General features: G+C 47.7%; 1 protein-coding gene across 1 annotated transcript in view; it reads right to left on the bottom strand.

Moving 5' to 3' along the window:
* Positions 1–24937, bottom strand: part of PTGFRN (prostaglandin F2 receptor inhibitor) — an 84753-nt gene that overhangs the window by 7521 nt on the left and 52295 nt on the right. The window contains exons 5-7 of the mRNA XM_045478804.1: positions 14182–14607; positions 9078–9497; positions 535–642 (exon numbers count right to left, since the gene is read on the bottom strand). Coding sequence (XP_045334760.1) covers positions 535–642; positions 9078–9497; positions 14182–14607 — 954 coding nt within the window. The remainder of the gene's footprint in view (positions 1–534; positions 643–9077; positions 9498–14181; positions 14608–24937) is intronic.

Below are 24937 nucleotides of genomic sequence, written 5' to 3'. Positions count from 1 at the left end.
TTTCCCAAGAATTTAAACAACAGCACCACCTGGTCGCTCGCCCCATTTACTCTGCTCTGTATTTCATCACAGACTTAACACCACCTGATATTACGTTATATGGTGATTTCTGTCTCCTTAATCAGGTGGCAAGCTCCGTGAGAAGAGACGTGGAGTGTTCTAGTGCCTCCTCTATTCCCAGCACCTGTTGACAGAAGACGCTCAATGCATCTCTGAATGAATAAATGAATGAAAGACCAGGGAAAGGGGCTGGACTCTGCTGGTAGGTTTCAAAGCAGCTTGAATCGGCCCCGGAAGTGGCCCACTGATTGCCTTGAGAACTCATGTTCCAGTGTCTGGAATCATCTAACGCACAGATGCCTGCATCGACAAGTATTTATTAAACACCTACTGAGTACCAAGTCCTGAGCTAGGCAATTTGGGATCAGCAGAGAGTCTAATCCCTGGCCTCCAGGTCTACACAACACAGTGGGAAGACACGAGGCACATTCAGGGAAAGCAACACGGAGCAGGAGGCAAGACAGAGAGAAATACCTGGATCCAGCGCTCCTCCTTCAACAGCGATGATACAAAACAGCTTGATCAGATCTCCCCGGATAACCGACGGTGTGTCTGAATGCACGGAGGCATTAAATATAGGACCTGGAAAACAGTGATGGCACCTCATTATTCCCGTTCACACTCGTGTTTAAATTCCATTCCTGGCGCTCTAATGGCCATCTAAATGTGGCCCGCCTTCCTTGGACCTGGGCTAGGTGGCGGTCTAAGGTGGCTTTGCTTCTCTTCAGAGAGACACGTGCATCACGCACAGTCAAATCAGCGTCCTCTTCATTACAGCCACCGCAGAACTCTTCCTACAGAATTACTTTTGCTTCTGGCTTTTCCCGTACCTCTTCTCTGATGACAACCGTGGTCCCATTCGAAGGCCACCCCCACCTGCCAGCCTGATACAGCCTGGGTTGCTTCTGCTTCTGTGCGGGTCACCTCCAGGCCAAGGTGGCAGGAGAGCAGAGGGAACAGGACTGGACTGGGGACACTTCTGGCCCCCGACGGGGAGAGCGGCCTCGCTGTGCTGGGGACAGGGGCTCTGCCGTTAGGAGGCTGAGATCCAGTGAGCAGACCAACTTGCCAACAATGACGACACTGTAGGGGGCACTGGCGGGCACCACAGGCTCCAATCTGTCAGGGGAAATCGAGGCAGCATGGGTATTGCTTCAAAACACTACCCACACAGGATCGGTCTTGCACACCTTCCTGAGAACACCTCTCCTTGACTTTCAGTTTGCTTTAAAAAAAGAACTTTTTCCTTCTTCCAGAGGCCAGAAGATGGTGCTACCCAAAGTGTGCTAACTGTATAGGGCACAGGTACTCCAAGCTTTCGAGTTGTGGAGCACAAAAATGAGCAACAAAATAGGAAGTATAAAGAGTGAACACATAAAGGGAATTTAGTGCTAGAATTTCATAATATTTGCCACAGAGTCAATGCATCTGACTGTAGATATCATTGCTATTATGCTATTTGATTACTAGACATAAGTAAGTGACTTATTAAATTAAAAAAAAAAAAAAAGTATGCCAGGGCGCCTGAGTGGCTCATTTGGTTGGGCGGCTGACTCTCGGTTTCGGCTCGGGTCATGATCTCACAGTTTGTGAGTTCGAACCCCACGTCGGACTCTGCACTGATAGTGCGGAGCCTGCTTGGGATTCTCTCCCTCCCCCTCTCTCTAAGAATAAAATATGGGGCACCTGGGTAGCTCAGTTGGTTGAGCTTCTGACTTTGGCTCAGGTCATGGTCTCACGGTTTGTGAGTTCGAGCCTCACATTGGGCTCACTGCTGTCAGTACAGAGCCGGCTTCAGATCCTCTGTTCCCCTCTCTCTCTGCCCCTCCCTTGCTCATTCTCATTCTCTTTGTCTCTCTCTGTCTCTCTGTCTCTCTCTCTCCCAAAATAAAAATTAAAAAAATAAAAAAAACTTCAAAAAAAAAAGTATCCCTTTGCACGGCCTCAATCTGGCTCCTATCCTCTTTACTCCTTTTACTCCTCGGTTTTATGTGGCAGCATTACATAGCTTTCAGCCAACCTGATCCGAAGAGCTCAGTATTTACCTTATTCTAATTTCTAAAATCTCAGAACAGGCAAGCCTGAAGAAGGTTCCAGAATACCTATGGGACTTCTCTTGGGTTTCCTGGGAAGCAAAAAGAGATGGCCCTGGACACAGATTCTGAAACTCATTCAAAGCTAAAAATATTGTGATTACTATCTTTTAAATCAGATCATCAAAGAGGAGGAAGTACTTTTTTTTTTTAACACCTACAAGAAATGACCGAGAAAGAGTGTGAAGGTCATGCGAACCAACGAGGCAGAGTCGAAAAGGCTGTATTTTCACCTCACCGTGAGCGGGAAGATGAACTGCTCGGATTGCTTTCCTCACACCAAGGACCAGAGTGGTCTGTTCTGCTGGGAGAAGGGCAAAGGGCGGGTGGAGGAGACGGCAGCCCAGGGGGGTGGGGCAGCCCTGAGCAGGTTGTGGGGAGAGTTCAGATGAACCACGGACAGCAGGAGGGCATCAACTCTGGGGGCAGGGCAGGGGGATCATGACAGAATGGTGGTCCCGGGCATGGGGAAAGGGACGAAAGCAGAGAGAAGAGGGAAGCCTGACCTATGTGTGGACAGCCTGCCCTTCAATTAACTGCCCTCCCAGCCACGGTTCCCACAGGTCCTGACCAGCCTGGATTTGATCTACCTGGATGGCTCCCTGGGACTGCACGTTAGTAGCAGCCAAGGTGACCCGTGAGGACCACACGTTTTCTCTGACTAGAAACAGAGCTCCACCAAGGGACTTTCTGGAAGTGTCCAGCCCCCTTCTGACAGACCACAAAATGATAATAAAACAGGACGATCCTCATCATGGATTTGGGTTTCTAAATTTGAACCCGCAAAGGAAGACTTACCAATTTGGACAAATTTCACTTTCGTTTCTTTGTATGTCCAAAGAAAACCCAAAATGCCTTGTAGGTCACAAGTTAGGGTTGTCATTTCCCCTAGCGGCTACGGCTGTGGGAACAACGGAGCACTTGTGCTACGGCTCACGATGCAGACAAGGGTCCGGGAAAAGGCCTTCATTGTGATATATAAACGGCGGTGAACTTCCTTCTAATGAAATCAACGACTTGCTGTTAACATGGGTCTTTATGCCAGCCTTGGAAATATTTTTATTATGGTCAATTTTTGTGGTAGTGCTGTTTTTGCGAGGGAATTTGGTTAACTTCACAGATGACAGACGTCGGCACAGAGAATGTAAGTGAACAATCAGAGTCACTAGATGTCCCCCGATTCCTAGTCTGCAGAGAGTAAGCACATGGACCACTTCGTTTTTAAATACAAACACCGACAGGACCATGTTCCAACTCCAGCCCCTAAAAAAAAGGTTATAAACAGCAGTATTTTTGTGAAAGCCCAAACTGTAGGCCACCCGCATGTCCATCAATAGGGTAATGGTTAACTAAATTTTCTAGGAGGTGTAGTCATGAAAGTTGTTATTTACCTAGAATTTGTTTTAACATGAAAAATACGTATCTTATAAGGTTAAGGCGGGAAAGCAGATCATGAAAATGTATATACGGCCTGAAGTCACAGCCATGAAGAAAACACGTAAGAGAAGATTTCTAGGAAGACAGACACCACCAATTAACAAGGTCTGGTAGGTTATGGGTAATTCTTTTCCTTTTCTACTGTATCATATTTAAAATTTTTTCTCTTTTAAGGAGGAGAGCTTTTGCATTATCCTTTTTGAAAGGCCAAAACCTTGAACACCATACCATTTAATCCATATTTCCCCCTGACACTTTGGGTCAGGGAAATTCATGACTCAGCAGGGCCCCTTGGGAAACACTGTCCTCGTACCAAGAGGCAAGTACCCCCAAACCAGAGGATAGAAAGGTGGACACCAGGAAGGACCTCTTTGTCACATGGCTCTTATGGCGTGCTGCTGATTTTTAGGAAGCAAACACTCTTCAATATCAAGTCAGTGCTTGCTGGGAGTCAATCGGGGTGAGGGCACTGTGCTGGAAGGATCTGATGGCAACTTCTCCTAACTCAACTGTGAACTGGCCATGACAACTGCACGGATTAAATACAATAAAAATCTTAGCCAGTCTAAGACCGAAGCCAGTCTTCAACCTTTTATCATTTTATCTGTTGTGCAGAGATTTAAAGAATTGAGAAATAGATTCAATACCCATTCCTTACCCAGGAATAAAAAGATCTTATGTCTCCCTTCTTTCCCATAACAATTCGAGAGAAACAGCAAATAACAAATGTAAAACAAGATGGAATAAACTCCTATAGAGAGTAAAACAGATACATGAATGAAAGACAAAGACCACATAATCCTCTGAATATCAATAGATACAGAATAAGTATTTGACAACATTCACCATCTCTCATGGTAAAAACAAACAAACAAACAAACAAAAACAAACAAAAAACCACTCACCAAACCAGTAATGAAGGGAAACTTCCCCAACTCAATAAAGGGCATCTATGAAAAACCCACAGTTACAATGATTCTTAATGGTAAAAAACTGCAAACTTTCCCCGTAAGATCAGGAACCACACAACGATATCCTCTCGTGCCACTACCATTCAACATTGTACTAGAGATGCTAGTCAGGGCAATTAGGCAAGAAGAAGAATTAGAAGGCATTCAGTTTGGAAAGGAAAAATTAAAATTGTCTGTATTCACAGATGCCATTTCATTGTATTTAAAACAGTCCAAGGAATCAACCAAAAAAAAAAAAACAAAAAAAAAAAACAACAAAAAAAAAAACCCAATTAAAACTAATAATAAGCCCAACAAGGTTACAGAGTCTGACATCAATATGAAAGGTTGCAGAACCTGACATCGATATACAAAAATCAGTTGTGTTTCTTTCTATACACTTGTAACGAAGAAACAGAAAAGGAAATTAAGAGAGCCATCCCAGGGGTGCCTGGGTGGCTCAGTCGGTAGAGCGTCCAACTCTTGATTTTGGCTCAGGTCATGATCTGCTGGTTCGTGGGCTCCTGCTCCATGTCGGACTCTGTGCTGACAGCATGGAACCTGCTTGGGATTCTCTTTCTCCCTTTCTCCCTCTCTCCTTCCCTCCCTCTAAATAAATAAAAAAATAAATAAATAGCAATTCCATTTACAATAGTATCAAAAAATAAAATACTCGGGATAAATTTAATGAAAGAAGTTCAAGATTTGTATGCTGACAACTATAAAATATCACTGACAGAAATTAAAGAAGGCCCAAATAAATAAAAAGATGTACCATGTTCATGGATTGGAAGGCAATACTGTTATATGGCAATCTCTCCAAACTGATCTACAGATTCAACAGAAGTCCTATCAAAGTCCCAGCTGTCATTTTTGCAGACATTAATGGGTGATCCTAAAATTCATACAGATATGCAAGGGACCTAGAAAAGCCAAAACAATCTTGAAAAAGAACAAAGTTGGGAAGGCTCATATTTCTTGATTTCAAAACTTACCTCACGGCTCAGTAATCAAACAATGTGGTACTGGTATAGGAACAGACATACAAAGCAATGTTATAGAACTGAGAGTCTAAAACAGCCCTTACACTTATGGGTAAATGATTCTTGACAAGTGTGCCAAGACAAGTCAGGGGGGAAAGAAGAGGCTATTCAACAGATGGTGCAAGAACAGCTGGTTCTCGGGGCGCCTGGGTGGCGCAGTCGGTTAAGCGTCCGACTTCAGCCAGGTCATGATCTCGCGGTCCGTGAGTTCAAGCCCCGCGTCAGGCTCTGGGCTGATGGCTCAGAGCCTGGAGCCTGTTTCGGATTCTGTGTCTCCCTCTCTCTCTGCCCCTCCCCCGTTCATGCTCTGTCTCTCTCTGTCCCCAAAATAAATAAACGTTGAAAAAAAAAAAATTAAAAAAAAAAAAAGAACAGCTGGTTCTTCACATGTAACAAGGCAAAACCGAATCCCTTCCCCTGCCACACACAAAAATTAACTAAAATGGATCATAGCCCTAAATGTTAAGAGTTGAAACGTAAAACTGTTGGAAGAAAACAGAACCATAAATCTTCACAACCTTGGACCAGGAAATTGTTACTTGGACAAGACACCAAAAACATAAACAAAAAAAGAAAAAACTAAATTGGACTTCATCAAAATTAAAAGGTTGCATGCTTCAAGGGATACCATCAACAAAGTGAAAAGACTACCCACAGACGGGGAGAAGGTATCTTTAAACAATGTTATCTGTGAAGGGGCGTGTATCCAGACTGTATGAAAAACTCAACTAATCAATGATAAAAAGATAAATAACTCAATTTAAAAATGAGTAAACAATCTGAACAGACATTTCTCCAGAGAAGATACACATATGACCAGTAACTACACGAAAGGATGCCTAACATCAACAGTCATTGGGGAAATGCAAATTAAAGCCACAATAAAATACTACTTCACACACCCACCAGGTTGGCTCTTCTAGAAAAGATGGAGAATACCAGGGTTGGTGAGGATGCGGAATGCTTAGAACCGTCACACGTTGCCGGTGGGAATATAAAACTGAGCGGCTGCTTTGGAAAACAAACATGGCAGTTCCTCAGAGTTAAAGAGAGCTACCATATGACCCAGCATCACTCCTCGGTGAGAAATGAACCCTCGTGTCCATCCAAAGTCTTGTACGCTAAAGTTTATGCCAGCATGACTCACAGTAGCCAAAGAGTGGAAACAACTTAATGTCCATCAACAGACGAATGGATAAACGAAATGTGGGACGGCCACACAATGGAATACTATTCAGCCACGAAAAGGAATGAAGCAGTGGCACACGCCATAACATGGACGCTTGAAAACATCATGTAAAATCAAAGAAGCCAGGCACAAATGTCCACATATGTGATTCAATTTATGTGAAATGTCCAGAGGAGGCAACTCTACAGAGACAGAAAGATTAGTGGCTGTGGGGGGCTGAGGGTGGGGGTGGGGAGTACTAAGGAGTCGAGTTTCTTTCTGGAGCGATGAAAAATTCCGGAAGAGATTGTGGACGGTTGCACAACTCTGTGAATATACTAAAAACTACTCAATTGTACAGTTCACATGGGTGACTTTTCCAATGTGTTAACTGTAATTCAATAAAGCTATTATTAAAAAAACAAACAAGCAAATACACAACAAAAGAAACTTGTGCTTTCTCTGCTCTTTCCAAATCTCAGGGTTTAGATCAATATTTCCTCTTCAGTAACCTAAAGGTTAACGGATTAGAAGATGCCAGAAGACAATTTTTTTAAGTTTTTTTAAAATTTATTTTGAGAGAGTGACAGAGAGAGAGAATGAATCCCAAGTAGGCTCCATACTGTCAGCTATCAACACAGCGTCTGATGTCAACACAGGGCTCAAACTCAGGAACCATGAGATCATGACCTGAGCCAAAATCAAGAGTCGGATGCTTAACCAACTGAGCCACCCAGGTGCCCCAAGATAATTTCATTATAGTATTAAAGTTTATGTTAATACAAAATAATACTAAAAAAATAACTTTAACAGAAAAAAATAAACTTTAAGGTCTAGTTTACTTTTAATATAAAAGGTAATCATTTAATTCAACAAATATCTCGTATTCACTATGCTGATTCAATTAACACTTGAATTTTTACAGGTGAGTATAAATGTACACGTTCAGAAATTTCTCCCTGGGATCCATGGGAGATTGACTGAAAACATTCAACATTAAACTCACAAATGATGATCGTTCACCTTGATATCCTAAGCAAAACTGGGGATCAAAAACTTTTAACTGACCTACCTACCAAAATGCACACACATATGCAGAGATTTCAGAAGAGCTTCATGAATTACACAGATGAAAAAGAAACATTTCTCTATGTATCCATGCCATTAAAAAAAAAAAAAAAAAAAAAAAGTGGACCTTTCCGCCTTACAGGCATAAAAACATTCTACTTAACCAAAGATAAAATCAAGTCGGAAATAGATACAAAAATGCCCTTGTTTTAACATGAACACCACCAATAACTATTCCTAACGAACTGGTGACAGGTACATTCATTCATCCATACCACCACAGCTCTGGTAACTCAATTAACTGATGGGAAATCTTTCTCCAGTCCCAAAGCAAGGGGAGGCATAAGGTCAGAAGCTAACCCCCTACGGGGAAATACTGCTCTGTAAGTTGGACCAAAACTAGTGCCCATCACCTTCAGTCCTGGGGACCCCTAAAGACCCACTAAAGAGTGAAAGCTATGGGGCTGGATGCCACGGGGGTCTTGGCTCTGAACCTTGCACTTCTGGCGAGCCATTTACAACGCCTCTGGGAGTTCAGCTCCCTCTTCTCTTTGTACTCCACCGTGTTCTCTAAAGGATCTAAAATAGCTGAGTTTGGGTTCATCTATTTAAAAAAAAAAAAAAAAAAAGGTAGTTTTTACACACAAAAACTGATACACGAATGTTCACAAGGATTATTCGCAATGATCCAGGAACTAGAAAACACCCGAATGGCCACAGGCTGATAAACAGACAAACAAAACATCGTGTCTCTGCACACTGGAGTATTATTCAGCCATGAAAATGGATGAATTACTGATACATGCTACAACACGGATATCCTTGAGGACACAGTTTGACAATTAAGAATACAGGCAAACAAAAAACAGAAAACCCTATGTTAAGGTGGAAAAAAAAAAAAAAGACATGAAGACCATATATTATATTCCATTAACGTAGTGTCCAGAACGGGTACGTGTATAGAGACAGAAAGAAGGGGAGTGCTTGCTGGGAGGCTAGGGATTGAAGGGTGTCGGCAGAGGGGTACAGGATTTCTGCAGGCGTATGAGGAAAATGTTCTCCAATCGACTGTGGTGATGGCTGCACAACTGTGACTGTCCTCAAAGCCACTGAATTATGCCCTCTGAATGGGTAAACTGTATGGCACGTGAATCACACCTCAATAAAGAAAGCCGTTCAAAAAAAAAAGTAAGCCACTGGATCAAGATCCTAGGGTCTCTCTAGTTCAGTGTGTGGTTCAACAGGGCTCCCTACTCACCAGCAGTCTGGAAGTCGATCTCAATAGGGTTGGACAGACTGGTTGCTGCTTCTCGCCACAGGCTGCCCCGGACAGGAGACCAGGCTGTCACCACGCAGCGGTACAGCCCCGCGTCCGACACCTGAGTCTGGTACATTCGATAGCGAAACTCATCTTCCTGCACCTTCTCTAGCACAACGCCATCCACCCGCGATGCGTCTGTCCAGTTCTCCAGCTTCACCACGGAATCCTGGTCCAGGGAGATGATGTACTTGGTTTCATTGGGGCTGGAGAGGTCCCCAACAGGCTTCTCAGCGGTGATGAGAACAGAGTAGCGCGGCGACTTAATATTCTTGGAAGACACTTTGCACGTCATCTCAAATGTATTTCCTGCAGCAAAGAAAGGCTTTGGCTGCCTTGCCTTCACCACAAGCACGGAATCTGGAACGAAGTACCAGAAAGAGGTGATTTCCAACAGGCCTGGTTAAAATGGACGTACGTCTGAGAGCACAATGACGGGGGAATTGGAATTTAGGCGCAAACTGCTGCACGACAGCACTTAAGAAAATCCGGAAACCCGGAAAGAAAACCACACGGATCTGGAAGCAGGCTACAGGCCACCATGCTGGATGAAGCAGAAGAGTCTGGAACGATTTGGTGGGCGTGAGGGAATCTGGGAGACTTGCGGGGCCCTCAAGGACAGGAGGCAGAGCTCACGCTTAGAGGACGGGAGGAGACGTGGTTGAACCCAACACCCAAGGGGACTCTAGGCCACGCCAGTTGCCTGCCCTCCCCTGAGGTTCTGCTGGGTGAGGGAGAGTCCGCTGGGAGGAGCAGAGCAAGGGAGAAATGGGTTCCTTCTGTTTCATCATATGATGCTCTCGGTCAGAATGGGGTTATTACTCAAGTGACTGGAACACACACCTGTAGCTCTAGTCCTTCCCACAGAGACACTGTTTTAACATTTTGGGCGAGTGTCCATGGCTACACTAACTTTACGTTTAAGCACATTACTCCCTGCTTCTCTGTGAAAACAGAAATCCCTAAGCATATACACATTAGGAGTCATCTATATTATGACAGCTCAATGTCAGGCACGTGGAAGGTACTTCAACATTGGTTGAATGGATGAATAAATGAATTAAACATATTCTTTTCATCCTTTAATAAGATTATTAATTCTATAATCTGCCTAGCTAAAAACTGAAATTTTTATATTGGGTTTTTGCAGGAGCACCAAACCTATTAGGCAGAACACGTGTGTTATATAGTGTCTGTCCAGTGTCACCGGTTCCTGAGGTCCCACGGAGCCACCCACATTCTTTCTTGGTTCTCCCATGAGTTTGGTAATCCACTGATTAATTACCCAAGTACTTAGAGCCTCCCATATTCCAGGCACTGGCGATGCCACGGTAAACAAAGAATGCCTTATATGCTAGCAGAGGAAGAGGAACAAAATAAGTAAGTAAAATATACAGTATGGTTAGTGGGGGATCACGTGTGAGAAAATGAAGACAAGCCAGCAAAGGAGGCGGAGAAGGAAGAGCTGTGAGGTAGGAGGGAAGGCTAGGGAGGACACTGTCCCACAGCCAAGGGAAGACCAGAGAGGACAGTGTCCCACGGCCAAGGAAAAACCGAAGTACTTCTGGGAGGAGGGAATGATCACCAGCACTAAATCCTAAGTCAAGTAGGACAGCCAACAACTGGATTGTGCAGTATGTCAATCACTAGCGATCTTAACATGAGGACCGGGGACAAAAGCCTGATCAGGGCAGGTGCCAGAAGGAACAGGAAAAAAGGAACTGGAGACACCCAGTACAGACAAATCAAATGCTTTGGGTATAAAACGAAAGAGGGGCGCCTGGGTGGCTCAGTCGGTTAAGCGTCCGACTTCAGCTCAGGTCATGATCTCGTGATCTCGCGGTCTGTGAGTTCGAGCCCCGCGTCAGGCTCTGGGCTGATGGCTCAGAGCCTGGAGCCTGCTTCCGATTCTGTGTCTCCCTCTCTCTCTGCTCCTCCCCCGTTCATGCTCTGTCTCTCTCTCTGTCTCAAAAATAAATAAACGTTAAAAAAAAACGAAAGAAAGAGCAGTGAGTGGGGGCCAAGGAGCTTGGGGAACAGAAAGATGGAGGGTGAAGTGAGACCAAAATTACTCTATAAGGGCACCTGGGTGACACAGTTAAGCATTTAACTCTTGATTTCGGCTCAGGTCATGATCTCACAGTTCATGGGTTCAAGCCCCAGAGTCAGGCTCCACACTAAACATGGAGTCTGCTTGGGATTCTCTCTCTCTCTCTCTCTCTCTCTCTCTCTCTCTGTCTCTCTCTCTGCCCCTCCCCTCCCCTGCACATGCACATGCATGCATGCTCTCTATCTCTCAAAATAAATAAATAAACTTAAAAAAAATTCCTTTAAAGGGACCTCTGGGTGTCTCAGTTGGTTGAGCATCCCACTTCAGCTCAGGTCACGATCTCATGGTTCGTGAGTTCAAGCCCCACGTGGAGCTTTGTGCTGACAGCGTGGAGCCTGCTTCGGAACCTGTCTCCCTCTCTCCCTTCTCCTCCCCCTCCCCCGCCACCGCCACTCTCAAAAATAAATATTAAAAAAGTTACTTCATAAAATACAAAAGTAAAAGACAAGAGGTCTAACGGTACGTTTATAGGTCAACAGGAAAGGGCTGGAAATTGTAGTAATGTTGACAACAGAAGAGGGGGGAGCCATATGCCTGACCGGTGGGAGAAGCTGCCCTTTGCTAGGACCTGGGCTGGGGGCGAGCGTGGGGAAATTCTCCTCTGATGGTTTCTGCTTCTTTAGGGAAAGAGAAAGCAGGGCAAACAGCTGAGGGTAAGGCTGGGAGAGGAGGATTTCAGAGAAGGTGATATGCAATAATCACTGTGGAGAGGAGGGAAGTGAACAGATTAGGGAAATGCAGAATGATTGCCAGGCAGCGTTGAGAGCTCCGTTGCCATAAACGATCTGAGATTTAAAGAGAAGCCAGCCCACACGTTTAAATGTTTCTGTCCAATGACAAATGCAGGTGGGGGGAGAGCAGGCAGCTTTGAACTGGCCCATGGTTAGGTCAGAGCAGCATGCAAAACCAGAGCAAAAGGGAGCTCAGTGTGCAAGGGGGCGGTGACGGCTGGCCGGGAATCTAAGCAAGGTGACTGCACATCTACCCTCTCCCTTCCACCTCCGGACATACCTCAGAATGAAAGCAGGGGCTATTAAAAAATGGGCAGGGACACCTGGGTGGCTCAGTCGGTGAAGTGTCTGACCTCAGCTCAGGTCATGATCTCATAGTCCGTGAGTTCGAGCCCCGCGTCAGGCTCTGTGCTGACAGCTCGGAGCCTGGAGCCTGCTTCGGATTCTGTGTCTCCCTCTCTCTCTGCCCCTCCCCTGCTTATGCTTTCTTTCTGTCTCAAAAATTTAAAAAAAAAAAAGATGACACAGGGCAACAGGTGTAGACTGGACTGCCCTTGACAAGTGGTGCTATGACAGGAGAGAGAAATGAAGGCCAGTACATACAAGGTCATGGACTGCCAGTCCGGTAGGATTAAAGGGCTGATGCGGGAGTACTGGAGGGGGTGGTGGGAAGAAACGGAAGGTGTGTTTATTGAACAGAATGCCTGGAATGGAGGGCGCGGAAGGTTTTTGGTGATCACAACTCAGACGGTCTAGTGCAGGGTGTGAACGTGGGAGGAAATGACCAAGCCACACAGAGGACACGATGACTCGGGAGGAGGGCAGGGGACTGAGACAGAAAGGTTTATCTTCACCAGGCTTTTCCACCCTGGCCACATAGGAGAAGTGGCTTGGCAGCATTTAAAAATTCCAAAGCCCAGACTGCATATACTCTCAGACCAATTAAGACAGGACCCCTTGGGGGACTTAAGTTATCAGGGTGTTTTTTTTTAATGTTTATTTATTTTTGACAAAGAGAGAGAAAGAGACAGAGACAGGGCATGAGTAGGGGAGGGGCAGCGAGAGGGAGACAGAATCCGAGGCAGGTTCCAGGCTCCCAGCTGTCAGCACAGACAGCGGGGCTCGAACTCACGGACCGCGAGATCATGACCTGAGCCGAAGATGGATGCTTCACGGATTGAACCACCCAGGTGTCCCAGGCATCAGGGTTTTTTGGAAGCTCCGCAGGTGTTTGCAATGTGCAGCCGAAGTGTGGGCCAGTGCTGTACGCAGAGAGAAGCTAGCAAGTCAGTAAGAGGACTGGAGGGCGTGGCCGTGAAACAAAAGTGCCTCCCTTCCCAGAAGGAATGAGGACCAGGAGTCCAATGAAGGGGTGGCATGAGCTGATGAATAGGCCCTGCTGTAGAAGGAGCGTGGGGAGGAAACCCCTCTACTCAGGAGACCCCAGGGGAAACAGCGGCCTCAGGGGACAGAGCGAGGCTGGTCATGTTTCAGGTGGGAAGAGAAAGGAATGTTCCAAGCTGAGCTTCAGGCAACAGGAGATCCCACGGAGTCTGAGAGGGTCCTGTTTGGGTTTGGGGGGGTGTGTAGTACGGAGGGGGTGGCAACCAGTCAACTGAGGTGTGTCGAAGGGCATGTGGTACATAACACCTCGGGCGCGAGAGGGACCTAGGAAGCCTGGGCTCCCTGCAGTGAAGGACTTGATGAGTCGGGCGTCCCAAGGCAGACAAAATGGCTTCCCCCAAGTTCTTGTCACCTCTCCCCAGAAACAATCTCTCTGAACGGATGACTGACGCCTCGAGGGCAGGTGCAGTGGCCCGTGGCTGCCCTTTCATCTGTGGCACCGCAAACGTGCCTGCATCCAGCAGGAACTCGCAGACACGAACCCACCCCAAACACCCCAGACCACCCAGCAGATCAAATGTCAAGGGTGGAGCCCCTCCACACTGCGGGAACCTACGAGATGAGCGTCTACCACCCACCCAGCCCCAGCTCTCTCCCCGGGACTGAGCCTCCTCAAGCATCAGCCTCTTGAAGGGGTTCACGCTGTTGATAAATGCAGTAGTCGCTCGAGTTTGCATTCTCTGGGCTTCCTGGTGGCAAGGGAGCCTGCAGGTGGGCCGGGCACGTAAAAACGCGCAGTGGGATGACCCGGGCCCGAACGAGAAAACGGACCGTCCCTGAACAAGACTAACGCGCCTACCTTCCGATGCCCAAAATATGTTGACGGGTTTGGAGAAGACGTCCTTGCTCTTGACCCAGCTGTCGTTACGCTGTTTGGTCCATGCGGACACAGCACAGTAATAACTGCCTCGGTCTTCCTCTGTGGTCCTTTGGATTCGGAAACTGAACGTGTCCGTACGCTCCTTAGAAAAAATAAAGTCTCCGTCCTGGGCCCGCTGCTTGCTCCGGTCTCCGTACTTCAGCGTCCAGTCCCCGTTCATGACTGCAAGCAGCTCGCTGGCCACCAGGTCATCGCTGCGCCGGTTCACCCTGTAGTACCAGGACACCGTGAAACGGACGCTGGCCTGCAAGCTCTTCATGTCCACTATGCGGCACTCCAGCTCCGTGAGGTCGTCTGAAAACTCGGGGACCTTAGAAGCATTCAGGTACACCTGATAGTCTGGTTCTGAACGAGAGGGAGAGAGGTGGGGGGAAGGGGCAGGATAAATAAAACCAGACAGCAACATACTAAGAATTAGCAAAAAGAACGAGACAAGCGCTACTCCCGTCCTGACCGTCAAATGCCCATCCTACCGACCACAGTGAAGGGAATCAAAGTCTTTGCGCTGGAGAGGAAGGATCTAGAAAGAGTCAGTTCCTGCAAAACTTGCACAACGCTGCCACCCGGGAAACCTCCCAAGGCCAGAAGCCAAATGCCTGTAATCAGAGTCCTGACCTTTCCATAGGCTCGGGGGCTGTGTCAGTTACCCCAGCAGGTCGGTCTTCCGCGAGGGAGCCGAGAGGCTCAGTGCTCATGCTCTACCGAGGTTTTGCCTGGTAAAGCCAGCCTGCCAGGCTGTGCCGACAGAGCTCCAAAGCCCCCGCTGGAGCAGCATGGGAAAACCCCATCCCAGAGTGCATTCCAGCACTCGAGGCCGATCCCCACCCTGGCCTGGTTCCTGCCACCCTTGGCCAGGCTCCAAAGGCAAGGCCCTCAGGTCACCATTCGTCCTGCAGATTCTCATCCTCACTTTCCTGGTCCTCTGACTTTTTTCCGCTCAATGTGTTCAGCAGTCAGTACAGCCTCCCCACACGACACTGTCTTCACTGCCCCACGTGACTCTCCCACATAGTTCCCGCACACGGGAGAGCAGAGCGGGCTCTCTTGGGACCACGCCACTTCCCTGCCAGATGCACGTTCTGCCGGGGGTGGGAGGGAAGCCAGCGCCCTCCTGGCGTCCCCTGACTGCCGTCACAGCCCTCTCACTTTTATTCTTCCCTCGTGTGAAAACCCTCCTTCCTCGGAGGTTCGCTGCACCCATCTCATCCATTTTTACCACTCCACGTTTCTGTCTCTGCTGTCCCCAAGGCCTTCCTCCACACTTGCCAAGGAACTGGCATTAGAACCTCTCTGTGGCCTTCCACCCCCTCCTCGGGTCATTCTCAACGATCTGAGGTTCTCCAGCCCCCACACCGTGTCACACCACTGTAGTCACCTGCTGGCAGTGGCCGTCTCCTCCTGACCGCCCTGCAAACTTCCACTCATCCTTCACTGTACCCTCCTCTGTGTCCGCCTTCGGGGTCCCCAGAGTGTGGCACCCTTTCTCCCTGCTCCCATAAGCCGTGGAGGTCCGCTCGTACAGCAGCGTCCCTGTTATTACCGTTGAAGATCTCCTCCCCGAGTGCCAGATACACAGCCTTGTATGCAGCGGGCACTCAATCAATGTGTGCTGCCTGGCTTTTACAGAAAGTCACATTCTTCTCTTGTGGCATATGGTCCGCCAGGAGAAAACTAATTCTCCCTAAAGGGAACTTTCCATCTGCTACGGCGATCTTTATTCCCATCGCCCCAAACAGTTTAGTTTTATTTAACGTTGCTTTTATTGATGACTCACTCAGATTATAAACTGCTGAGGTCAAGGAACTGTTCTGTGATTTACACCTCTAATAAAATGTGTAACATCATGACTTCTCCAAGAATGATTCAGTGGCCAGGAAATGGAAAGAACGCAAAATCCTAACGCCTTCAAATGGCATCTTCACAAGCATTTCATTGCAAGTGAGGGTAGGCCCTGTGGCATATATAGTTAAACCAAGGGGACCTGGCCCACCAACAGGAGCACGCCGTGCCGTGGGGTGGAGGTTATGGAAACAGCATGGGCTGCCAGAACGCCATGCTGCCTCCTCATCGGACAGGTGAATGTGCTAGAGTCACACAGCTGGGGGGTGTCCTGCGTCCTGGGCACAGGGCCGGCACCCCACGCTGCCTTGGCAATGACACCGCCTGTGGAATAAATACCACCACCCAAATGCCTTTACACCGTCCCGTGCCTAAGACCTTCCCAGATTACCCTACATCCCAGGCTTCAGACCCTTTCCTCCTGGCAGACTTTGCCAGAGCTACCTGAGCGCAGACAGGACAACCAGGTTCCTCTCGTGCGGCAAGGACAGCAGTGGACTGGCCGGGCGCATGGCAAGATCGCACTGCTCTGTCAGGACTGACCTGGAGAGCCACACCAAGAGTGCTCGTGACACGGCAGGAGAAGCCACTGCCGTGCACGGATCCCACCCCCATTACGAGCAGAACACGAAGACCCTTCATGTAGGTCCATGTTAACCAGAACAACAAACTGAGGCAGTAAAGGGCAGTGGTGAAGAGCCAGGGATCCGGAGGCAGACCATTCGAATCCTGCCTTGGCCATCTACTTGCTGTGCACTTGGGCAGACTACTTAACCTCTCTGGTGCCTCACCTATAAAAATAGAGATAGTAACAGTTACTGGCTCGCAATGCTGCTTATGAGGACTAAGAGTTAAACTACACAGGGTGCACGCGGCTGGCTCTGTCGGTAGACTGTGTGACTCTTGATCTCAGGGTTGTAAGTTCGAGCCCCACGTTGGGCATAGAGATCACTTAAAAATAAAATGTTTTTTAAAAAAGGAGTTAAAATATACATAAAAGTGCTTTACACTGGTGCCTGGTACGTGTGTGTATGCCTATGCACACACGCATATACGTATATATACGGACACACGTGCATATTGGCGAACTACCATTCACCATGCCCAGCTCATATCTGAGGAAGCAGAGCTTTAAAGACGTCAGTCACGTGCCCATACAGCTCCAAAGTGGGATCTGAACCCAGGGCCATATCCTTTCTAACGCCTTTCAAGGACAGCCTCGCCTCCCGGATGAACCATGTTCCGTCTTCGAAACTATTTTCTCACTCCCACTGACTGGCACAATGACCTGTAGCATCACGGGATGTCGTGCCTGGCAACAACACTGGTATGGCACCATCACCAGGAATCTCACCCACAGAGGCAGCTCCCCTCCACGTGCCGTCACCTAAGCCTGGATAACCAGCACCATCCAAATGGCCGAGAAGCAAGCTGTCGGATTTTTCTTCTGTTTCCTTAGCAGTCACCAGCTCTTAAAAATAAGCCCTTCAGGGGGCACCTGGGGGGCTCAGTCGGTTAAGCGTCCGACTTCGGCTCAGGTCATGATCTCACGGTTCGTGGGTTCGAGCCCCGCGTCGGGCTCTGTGCTGACAGCTTGGAGCCTGGAGCCTGCTTCGGATTCTGTGTCTCCCTCTTTCTCTCTGCCCTTCCCATTCACGCTCTGTCTCTTTCTCTCAAAAATAAACAAACTTAAAAAAAAATTTTTTTTTAATTTTTTCAAATTAATGTTTTTAATGTTTGTTTATTTTTGAGAGAGAGACAGAGCATGAGTGGGGGAGAAGCAGAAAGGCAGACACAGAATCCAAAGCAGGCTCCAGGCTCCGAGCTGTCAGCACAGAGCCCGACGCGGGGGTTTGAACCCACGAACCGTGAGATCATGACCTGAGTTGAAGTCGGACGCCTAACTGACTGAGCACCCAGGCACCCCCCCCCAAAAATATTTTTTTAAATAAGCCCTTCAGTCCTTGCTGGTTTACTTTCTTCCCCTGAGCATATTCCTCCAGAGGCATGCTGAAAATAAAGCTATTAGAATTACCATGAAAGATGGATGGTAGAGAAGCAGTGACATCTGTGGTCAGACCACGAGGCCCCCCCCACAGCTCATTCCCTGGATACTGGAACCCAGCTGCTCCTCTGGGTTCCTCCTTAGGCTCAGACCCGAACACCAGCACAGAGCTGGCTTCTAGGCATCTCAGGTGGGTGTGTCCGTGGCATGGTCAGCGTACCACATTTGTACCATCACCTCGCTCCCCACCTGCCTCTGCCAATGTACACGCGCACAAACACGCATGCAAATATATAATACACACTCATGCATGCATGCACAAGCACATTCATACATGCATGCACACACATACGCACATTCATATATGCACGCATGCTCACATATACAAGCACATTCATATGCTCACACAAAGCACACATTCATACATTACACACACACATACACATTCATACGCATATGTACACACACTCATACATGCATGGACACACATACGCAAACACGCATTCATACACATACACACTCGTACACACACATGCACACATACATAAGCACACATTCACACACACTTGTACACATGCATGCACACATATGTAAGCACACATTCATACACATACTCGTACACACACATGCACACATATGTAAGCACACATTCATACACACACACACTCCTACACACACACACGCACACACATACATAAGCACACGTTCATACACATACACACTTGTACACACACACATGCACACACATACATAAGCACACGTTCATACACATACACACTCGTACATACACGCACACACATACATAAGCACACTCATACACACACGCACGCACACACATACGCAAGCACACATTCACAAACACATGCACACCCATACGTAAGCACACACTCATACACACTCGCACATACGCGCGCGTGCACACACAGCTGACTCCCGCTCCAGACTCGGCCAGCTCCTCCTCCTAACTTCCCAATTACTGTTCCTGCTGCCACACCCACCATTCGCTCTCCAGGTCACCTCTGCTCAAGGCATGTGCCGTGTCCGAACTCTCCACTCCGAGGGGCCCTAAGCCTCACACTGCTCCCATTCCAGGACCTGCACACAGTAGGTGCTCTGTAAGTATCTGTGAACAAAAGTGGGAGCCTCCTGAACACCGCCCTCATCCCGGCCCTCTCTGCCTCTGGCCGAGACTATTATAAGTAATCAACCCACCTCCAGGCGGACACAGGTATCAGGTCATCTGTACCGTAAACTTCCCATGGCTTTCCTTCTCACCTCCAGGGTGATGGGCACACTCTTCAGCCTGGCACACGAGGCTCTCGTGAGTGAGAGTCTACCCCATTTATCTGGCCTCACCGCCTGCTGCCTTCTTATATCTATTCTACATTCCCCTGGGGTGACACCTCTCCTCATTCCCTGACCTCCTCCCACGCTTCCAGGCTTTCTACCTCCCTTCCTGCTGCTCCCTCTGCCTCGGCACCTGCGGCACCTGTGACACCTGCTCGGTGGCTGTCGAAGAGACGACTGAACAGACTCCCCCGTTCCACTGCACACCCCACCCCAAGTGAGTCAGTTTAAACCCGATGAATCCAAACACAGAGAAGGCAGAGCACGGCTGGGCTGCAGCATGTGAACATCTAGTTCAGCAGGACAGGAGATTCTCGCTGACTGGCTGGTCTCCTTCTCTGTTAAGACTAAATCTTAGGCCCCCCTACTGCAAAGACGAACAAAAACAAGTGGGTGCTCGGCTTGTGAACTTACAAGGCACAGGTTCCAGTGATTTAAAGGATGTTCAAAGGCCATGTGAACTACCCACCAGCCTTTCAGGCCGACTTTGGACTTGGACTCCTGGAGGAGGCATACACGGCCCCTCTATGTCAGAACAGCGGGAGTACAGGGGGGGTTCTTCTTTCAGTTTTGTTTTGGCACACGGGTAGAAATTTTCCCTTTTTGTTGTTTTGCGATTTTAAACCTTGTTTCTGGAGAACTGTGCCCGTTCCTCGAACTCCATCATGCACATTCGTCTTCTGTATAGGCTTCTCTACTGACCAGAGAACGCCTACTTGGAATTCACCTGTCATACCTCTGCTTCTTGTTCAACAAACCTTCACAGAGACCCAACCCCCACCAGGCTCCCTGCTCTCCAAGCCTTTTATCTGAACACTGCCTTGAACTTTGATTATTATTATAGGTATGCCTTATGGACCTTCTGTACGTCGCTTCCCAGAGCCAGAGACCAGCTACCTAATTCCTCCTTCTGTGCCGGGCATGTAGTGCCTTGTACGTAAATGATATTAAACCGTTTGCCGAATTGGAATAAATTTAATATTTTGCATAAAAATGCTCGTTTGTGGCATAAGCATTTCACTACTGATTTATCCTGCTTGATCTCATCGAGAAATCAGCTAAGAATGCAATGGTGGTTATGTTTAAAAACCTGCTTATCAGTTAAGGATGCACACTAAAGTACTTAATGGCAAAATGACATGATATCTGGGATATGCTTTAAATTCTACCAGAAAAAGTGTGTGTGTCTGTCTGTCTGCGGGAGGGAAGAGAGACAAAATACAATTAGCAAACTACTGACAATTACTGAAGCTGATGGTTCTTTCTGCTTCTGCGTGATTTTTTTTTTTTTACATTTATATTCCAAAAAGTTTTAAAAAATTAACAAACAACTCACCCACACTGTAAGCCCTTTCACAGAGTACAGAGACCAGACTAAGCATGACATCATCACTACTATTCTTAGAAACAAGGGTCTGCTCCCTAATCTGGCTCCACGAGGCTCTCTGCTCATATACACACCCCCACCCCCCACCAAAGCTACGGTCTCTAATAGACTCCCCACCCCCTGCCCAAAGAAAGACTTGTTTTTTTCAATATATGTCATTGAACTCCCTTGTTACAACTTTCAAACACAATGAGAAGCTGTCACAAGCCTTGGCTCATTTGTTAAAGCAGGTAATTTGTGCCTACTATGTGTAGGGCCTGCACTGGACGTGTTCACACAGATTGCCTCCTTTCCTCGAACAGGAATTACACACATACATAAGCACACGGCATCACAGCAGCCGGCATTTATTGAGGACTTTCCATACACCACACACCGTGCCATATACATTTCCTCGCGTTCTTGCTTAATCTTAACAACCTTTGAATATAGGTACTATTTCCACGTACGTTTTCTAAATAGGAAAAAAAAAAAAAAAGCAAAACAAAACCCAGAGCCCAGAGGTGTGAAGTTGGAAGCCTCAGGTCTTGCGCTGTGCATGTGAGCAGGATCCTGGCCTGGCTCCCCGACCAGGACCGAAGAGCACAGCCTCCTTACATACCCGGTTGTGAACACTTTCTCAAAACCCACCAACATCCCAGAAGACGAGAGTGGTAATCACAGCCGAGGCACTAATCCCAAACTGTGTGCAACAGGGCCCAGCTCTAATACCCGCTCTGCAGCCTTGTTAACTCGGGAGAGCTAATCAGATGGGCAGGCTGCACGCACGAGTTAGAGGGAACGGGAGAGGGCGTGCCCCCGTGTCTGCCGATGCCAGTTCTGTTGCCTCGCACTGGGCAGGTACTACGGGGGCAGCAAACCGGCTGGCTAATTGTCAGAGTGGCCGCTCTCGCCATCCGCGTAACAATTACGTATTCTCTGAGGTTTAAACAGTCTATAAAAACCCGTTGTTTGGGGGAGACCCCCTACCCCACCTTACAGGACCATGATTGGGAGGTTGTTTTCAGCGTCAGCCACTTCAGAGAAGAAAGTAGCAACGTTCGGACGACCTCACGCAGCTTCCTCTCTTGCTTCATCCTCCTCACCGATCCCAGAGAAGGAAGAGCGAACTGCCGGGTTTGGGGGGAGCAGGGGCAGGAAAGGGGCTGGGCATGGTCAGCTCGACCCCCTCTCCTCGGGAGCAGCTGACTCCGGGACCCACATCCTTAGTCCCTCCATGCCCCGAGACACACTCCCATGTCTTACTTGGTTAAGGACTTGGTGGGGAAGAGTACGTTATATATTGACCCTCCCTTCCAATAAATCCTCGTTATTGCCGCCAAGAGGATGTAGAGAGGACTCGAGCGCCGGTCACTGTGCTAAAAGCACTTCATAGGCAGCGTTCCACGGAAACCTAGAAAACCGAAGCCTCACAGCCTTAGCAACGCACCCAAGATAACATGCCTAGAGAGCGGTGGAGCACATCCCCGCTCTCCAGCACCGGCCCACATGCTACTCTGCCTCCAGAGATAACCCCGGACAGACAGCTGATAACAGTCGCCCATAAGTTCTGCAGATCTGAATCTTCTCTCCTGTGGACAGCCCAGAACTCTGAAGTCTCTACCAAGTACTTAGCAGATTAGCAGCTCCCTTTAAAGGAAAATAATTACCTTCCTCGCTGGCACACGGCTGGAAGAGGGGACAGTCCTCTGGTGGGGAAGAATGCAAATCAGGTTCTTGGGACTGAAAAGCCTGGCTCAGCTCTGCCTCCTCCTGTTCTTGTAGCCGAAACCCACGGAACGCCCACCAATTAACAGCGCAGAGGTCTGGTACTTTGGGCAGACAGCTCAACCATAAACTGATTAGGATCCAACTCGTGCCAAACACTCATTTCAGGCATCTGACTGCAGAGAGAGGTGGCCTGCTGTGTAGATCAACCAACCCTTCCTCCAGAGCCTCTCGTTTTAGCCATATACCAAATTGGGTCAACACAAAGCAACGTTTGTCCTCCATAGTAACAGCTTCTTACAGAAACTCCTTCACACACTTAAGATTTACGCCCTCAGCTTTTATAGAGTGGATATGAGAAACATCCATTTAAACAATCACTCAGAGCCTTTCATAAAGGAACAGTTGAAAGCACTGTCCATTATGTTCTCCGATGCCCTTCCATAAAAAGAAGCACATGATAAATTCAGTGCCAACAGAAAGTTTGGCTCTCTCTGTTTTCCTTCATCAGAGGTGAACTGTACAATCACATTTCTTCTTGCCCCAACTCTTCAAAACTTCAGAAGCAAATTCAGCACTCAAGTGGAGCTAACTAATGGATCCCAACCACCTTGCGATATCTATTCTTTGATTTGTTTCTCACCCCTTTTGATCTTGGTTTTATTTTTATATCTCCTGCTTTAAATCGGGCTTCATTTTGCAAGCCAACTTAAATCTTTTTTCTCTCCTTCAAAAGTAGGACACAAATCCTAAGTAAAAGAGGCTTTTTCTTACCCTCTACAAAATCATCACAGCCCTCCCGGCTGCTTCAAGTGCTCTTGGACTCACCAGACCCATGCATCTCTGTCTGGTTAACACAATGGAACGTACGAGACGAGAAGACCCCAATCAGCTTCGACTCCCTCCTCTGCTCAGTGCACTAACCCCAAGCCATCAGGACAAGAACGGCCCAGCTTTTAAAACTTTATGCTTTACAGTTTCAGGGGTAAAGTGGATTCCAAGAGCCCAGAATGTTTCTACATAAGATAATAATACTTGGGGGGGGGGCGGGTGGCTCAGCCAGTCAGGCGTCTGACTTTGGCTCAGGTCGTGATCTCGTGGTTCATGAGTTCGAACCCCAGGTCAGGCTCTGTCCTGATAGCTTGGAGCCTGGAGCCTGCTTCAGATTTTGTATCTCCCTCTCTCTCTGCCTCTTCCCTGCTCACATTCTTTCTCTCTCAAAAATAAACATAAAAAAAAAAAAAGATGACAATACTTGGAACAGACTTGACTCTGCAACATAATTCTCTTATAGCCATTCTAAACGTTTCTTTTGAAATAAAAGGAACAAGCACTCACCATTTGGTAGATTCTATTTTCCACACGTCTGCAGTTATGTTTCCAAGCCTACATGCCCTTTTGGAATATGACCTTGCTCCTCTCTCATTAAGAAATGGGGTCCCAGGGCGCCTGGGTGGCTCAGTCGGTTGAGCATCCGACTTCAGCTCAGGTCGTGATCTCGCGGTTCATGAGTTCGAGCCCCGCGTCGGGCTCTGTGCTGACAGCTCGGAGCCTGGAGCCTGCTTCAGATTCTGTGTCTCCCCCTCTCTCTGCCCCATCCCTGCTCACACTGTCTCTGTCTCTCAAAAATGAATAAAAATGTTAAAAAAAAAAAAAAAAAGAAATGGGGTCTCAGGGTGCCTGGGTGGCTCAGTCAGTCAAGCATCTGACTTTGGCTCAGGTCATGATCTCAGTTCGTAGGTTCGAGCCCTGCACTGGGCTCTGTACTGACGGCTCAGAGCCTGGAGCCTACTTCAGATTCTGTGTCTTCCTCTCTCTCTGCCCCTCCCCCGCTCACGTGAGCTCTGTCTCTGTCTCTCAAAAGTGAATAAATGTTAAAAAAAATTTTTTTTTTAAAGAAATGAATGCTGGAGAGTCCTTCCCTAAATCCTAACCCTCAAAATCATAACCAAAATAAAAATCAGTGGTTCTCAGATGGGAATAGGGCAGTACCTCACTCATGAGGTTATCGTGGGGATCAAATATTTAATGCATGTAAAGCCCTTAGCTCAGTGCCCGGTGTACAGTATGTGTTTGATAAACGGTAATTATTATTTTTAACGTGTCAAGTGGCAAAACGAAAAGTTCTGTGTAACACCTGCCTAGGGAAGCAACTTTCGCAAGATGCGGTTTTGTGACAACATTCCATAGTCACATAATGTAAAATGACCTACATAAACAGAGTCCTTGGCAGGTCGCCTGTCTTCCTATTTTTCTTGGACACCTCTCAGTCACCTCCAACAGCCCCCAAGGTGCATGCGGTAAGGCGTCCACACGCACGCACCTACACGTCGTGTATCTAGAGATAATCATAGAGTGTCAGGCCAGGCCCATCCGTCTCTGGGCAGAGT

Source organism: Leopardus geoffroyi, chromosome C1 (assembly GCF_018350155.1).
Source record: "Leopardus geoffroyi isolate Oge1 chromosome C1, O.geoffroyi_Oge1_pat1.0, whole genome shotgun sequence".
Taxonomy (NCBI): Eukaryota; Metazoa; Chordata; class Mammalia; order Carnivora; family Felidae; genus Leopardus; species Leopardus geoffroyi.
This window is presented reverse-complemented; position numbering and strand designations above follow the sequence as displayed.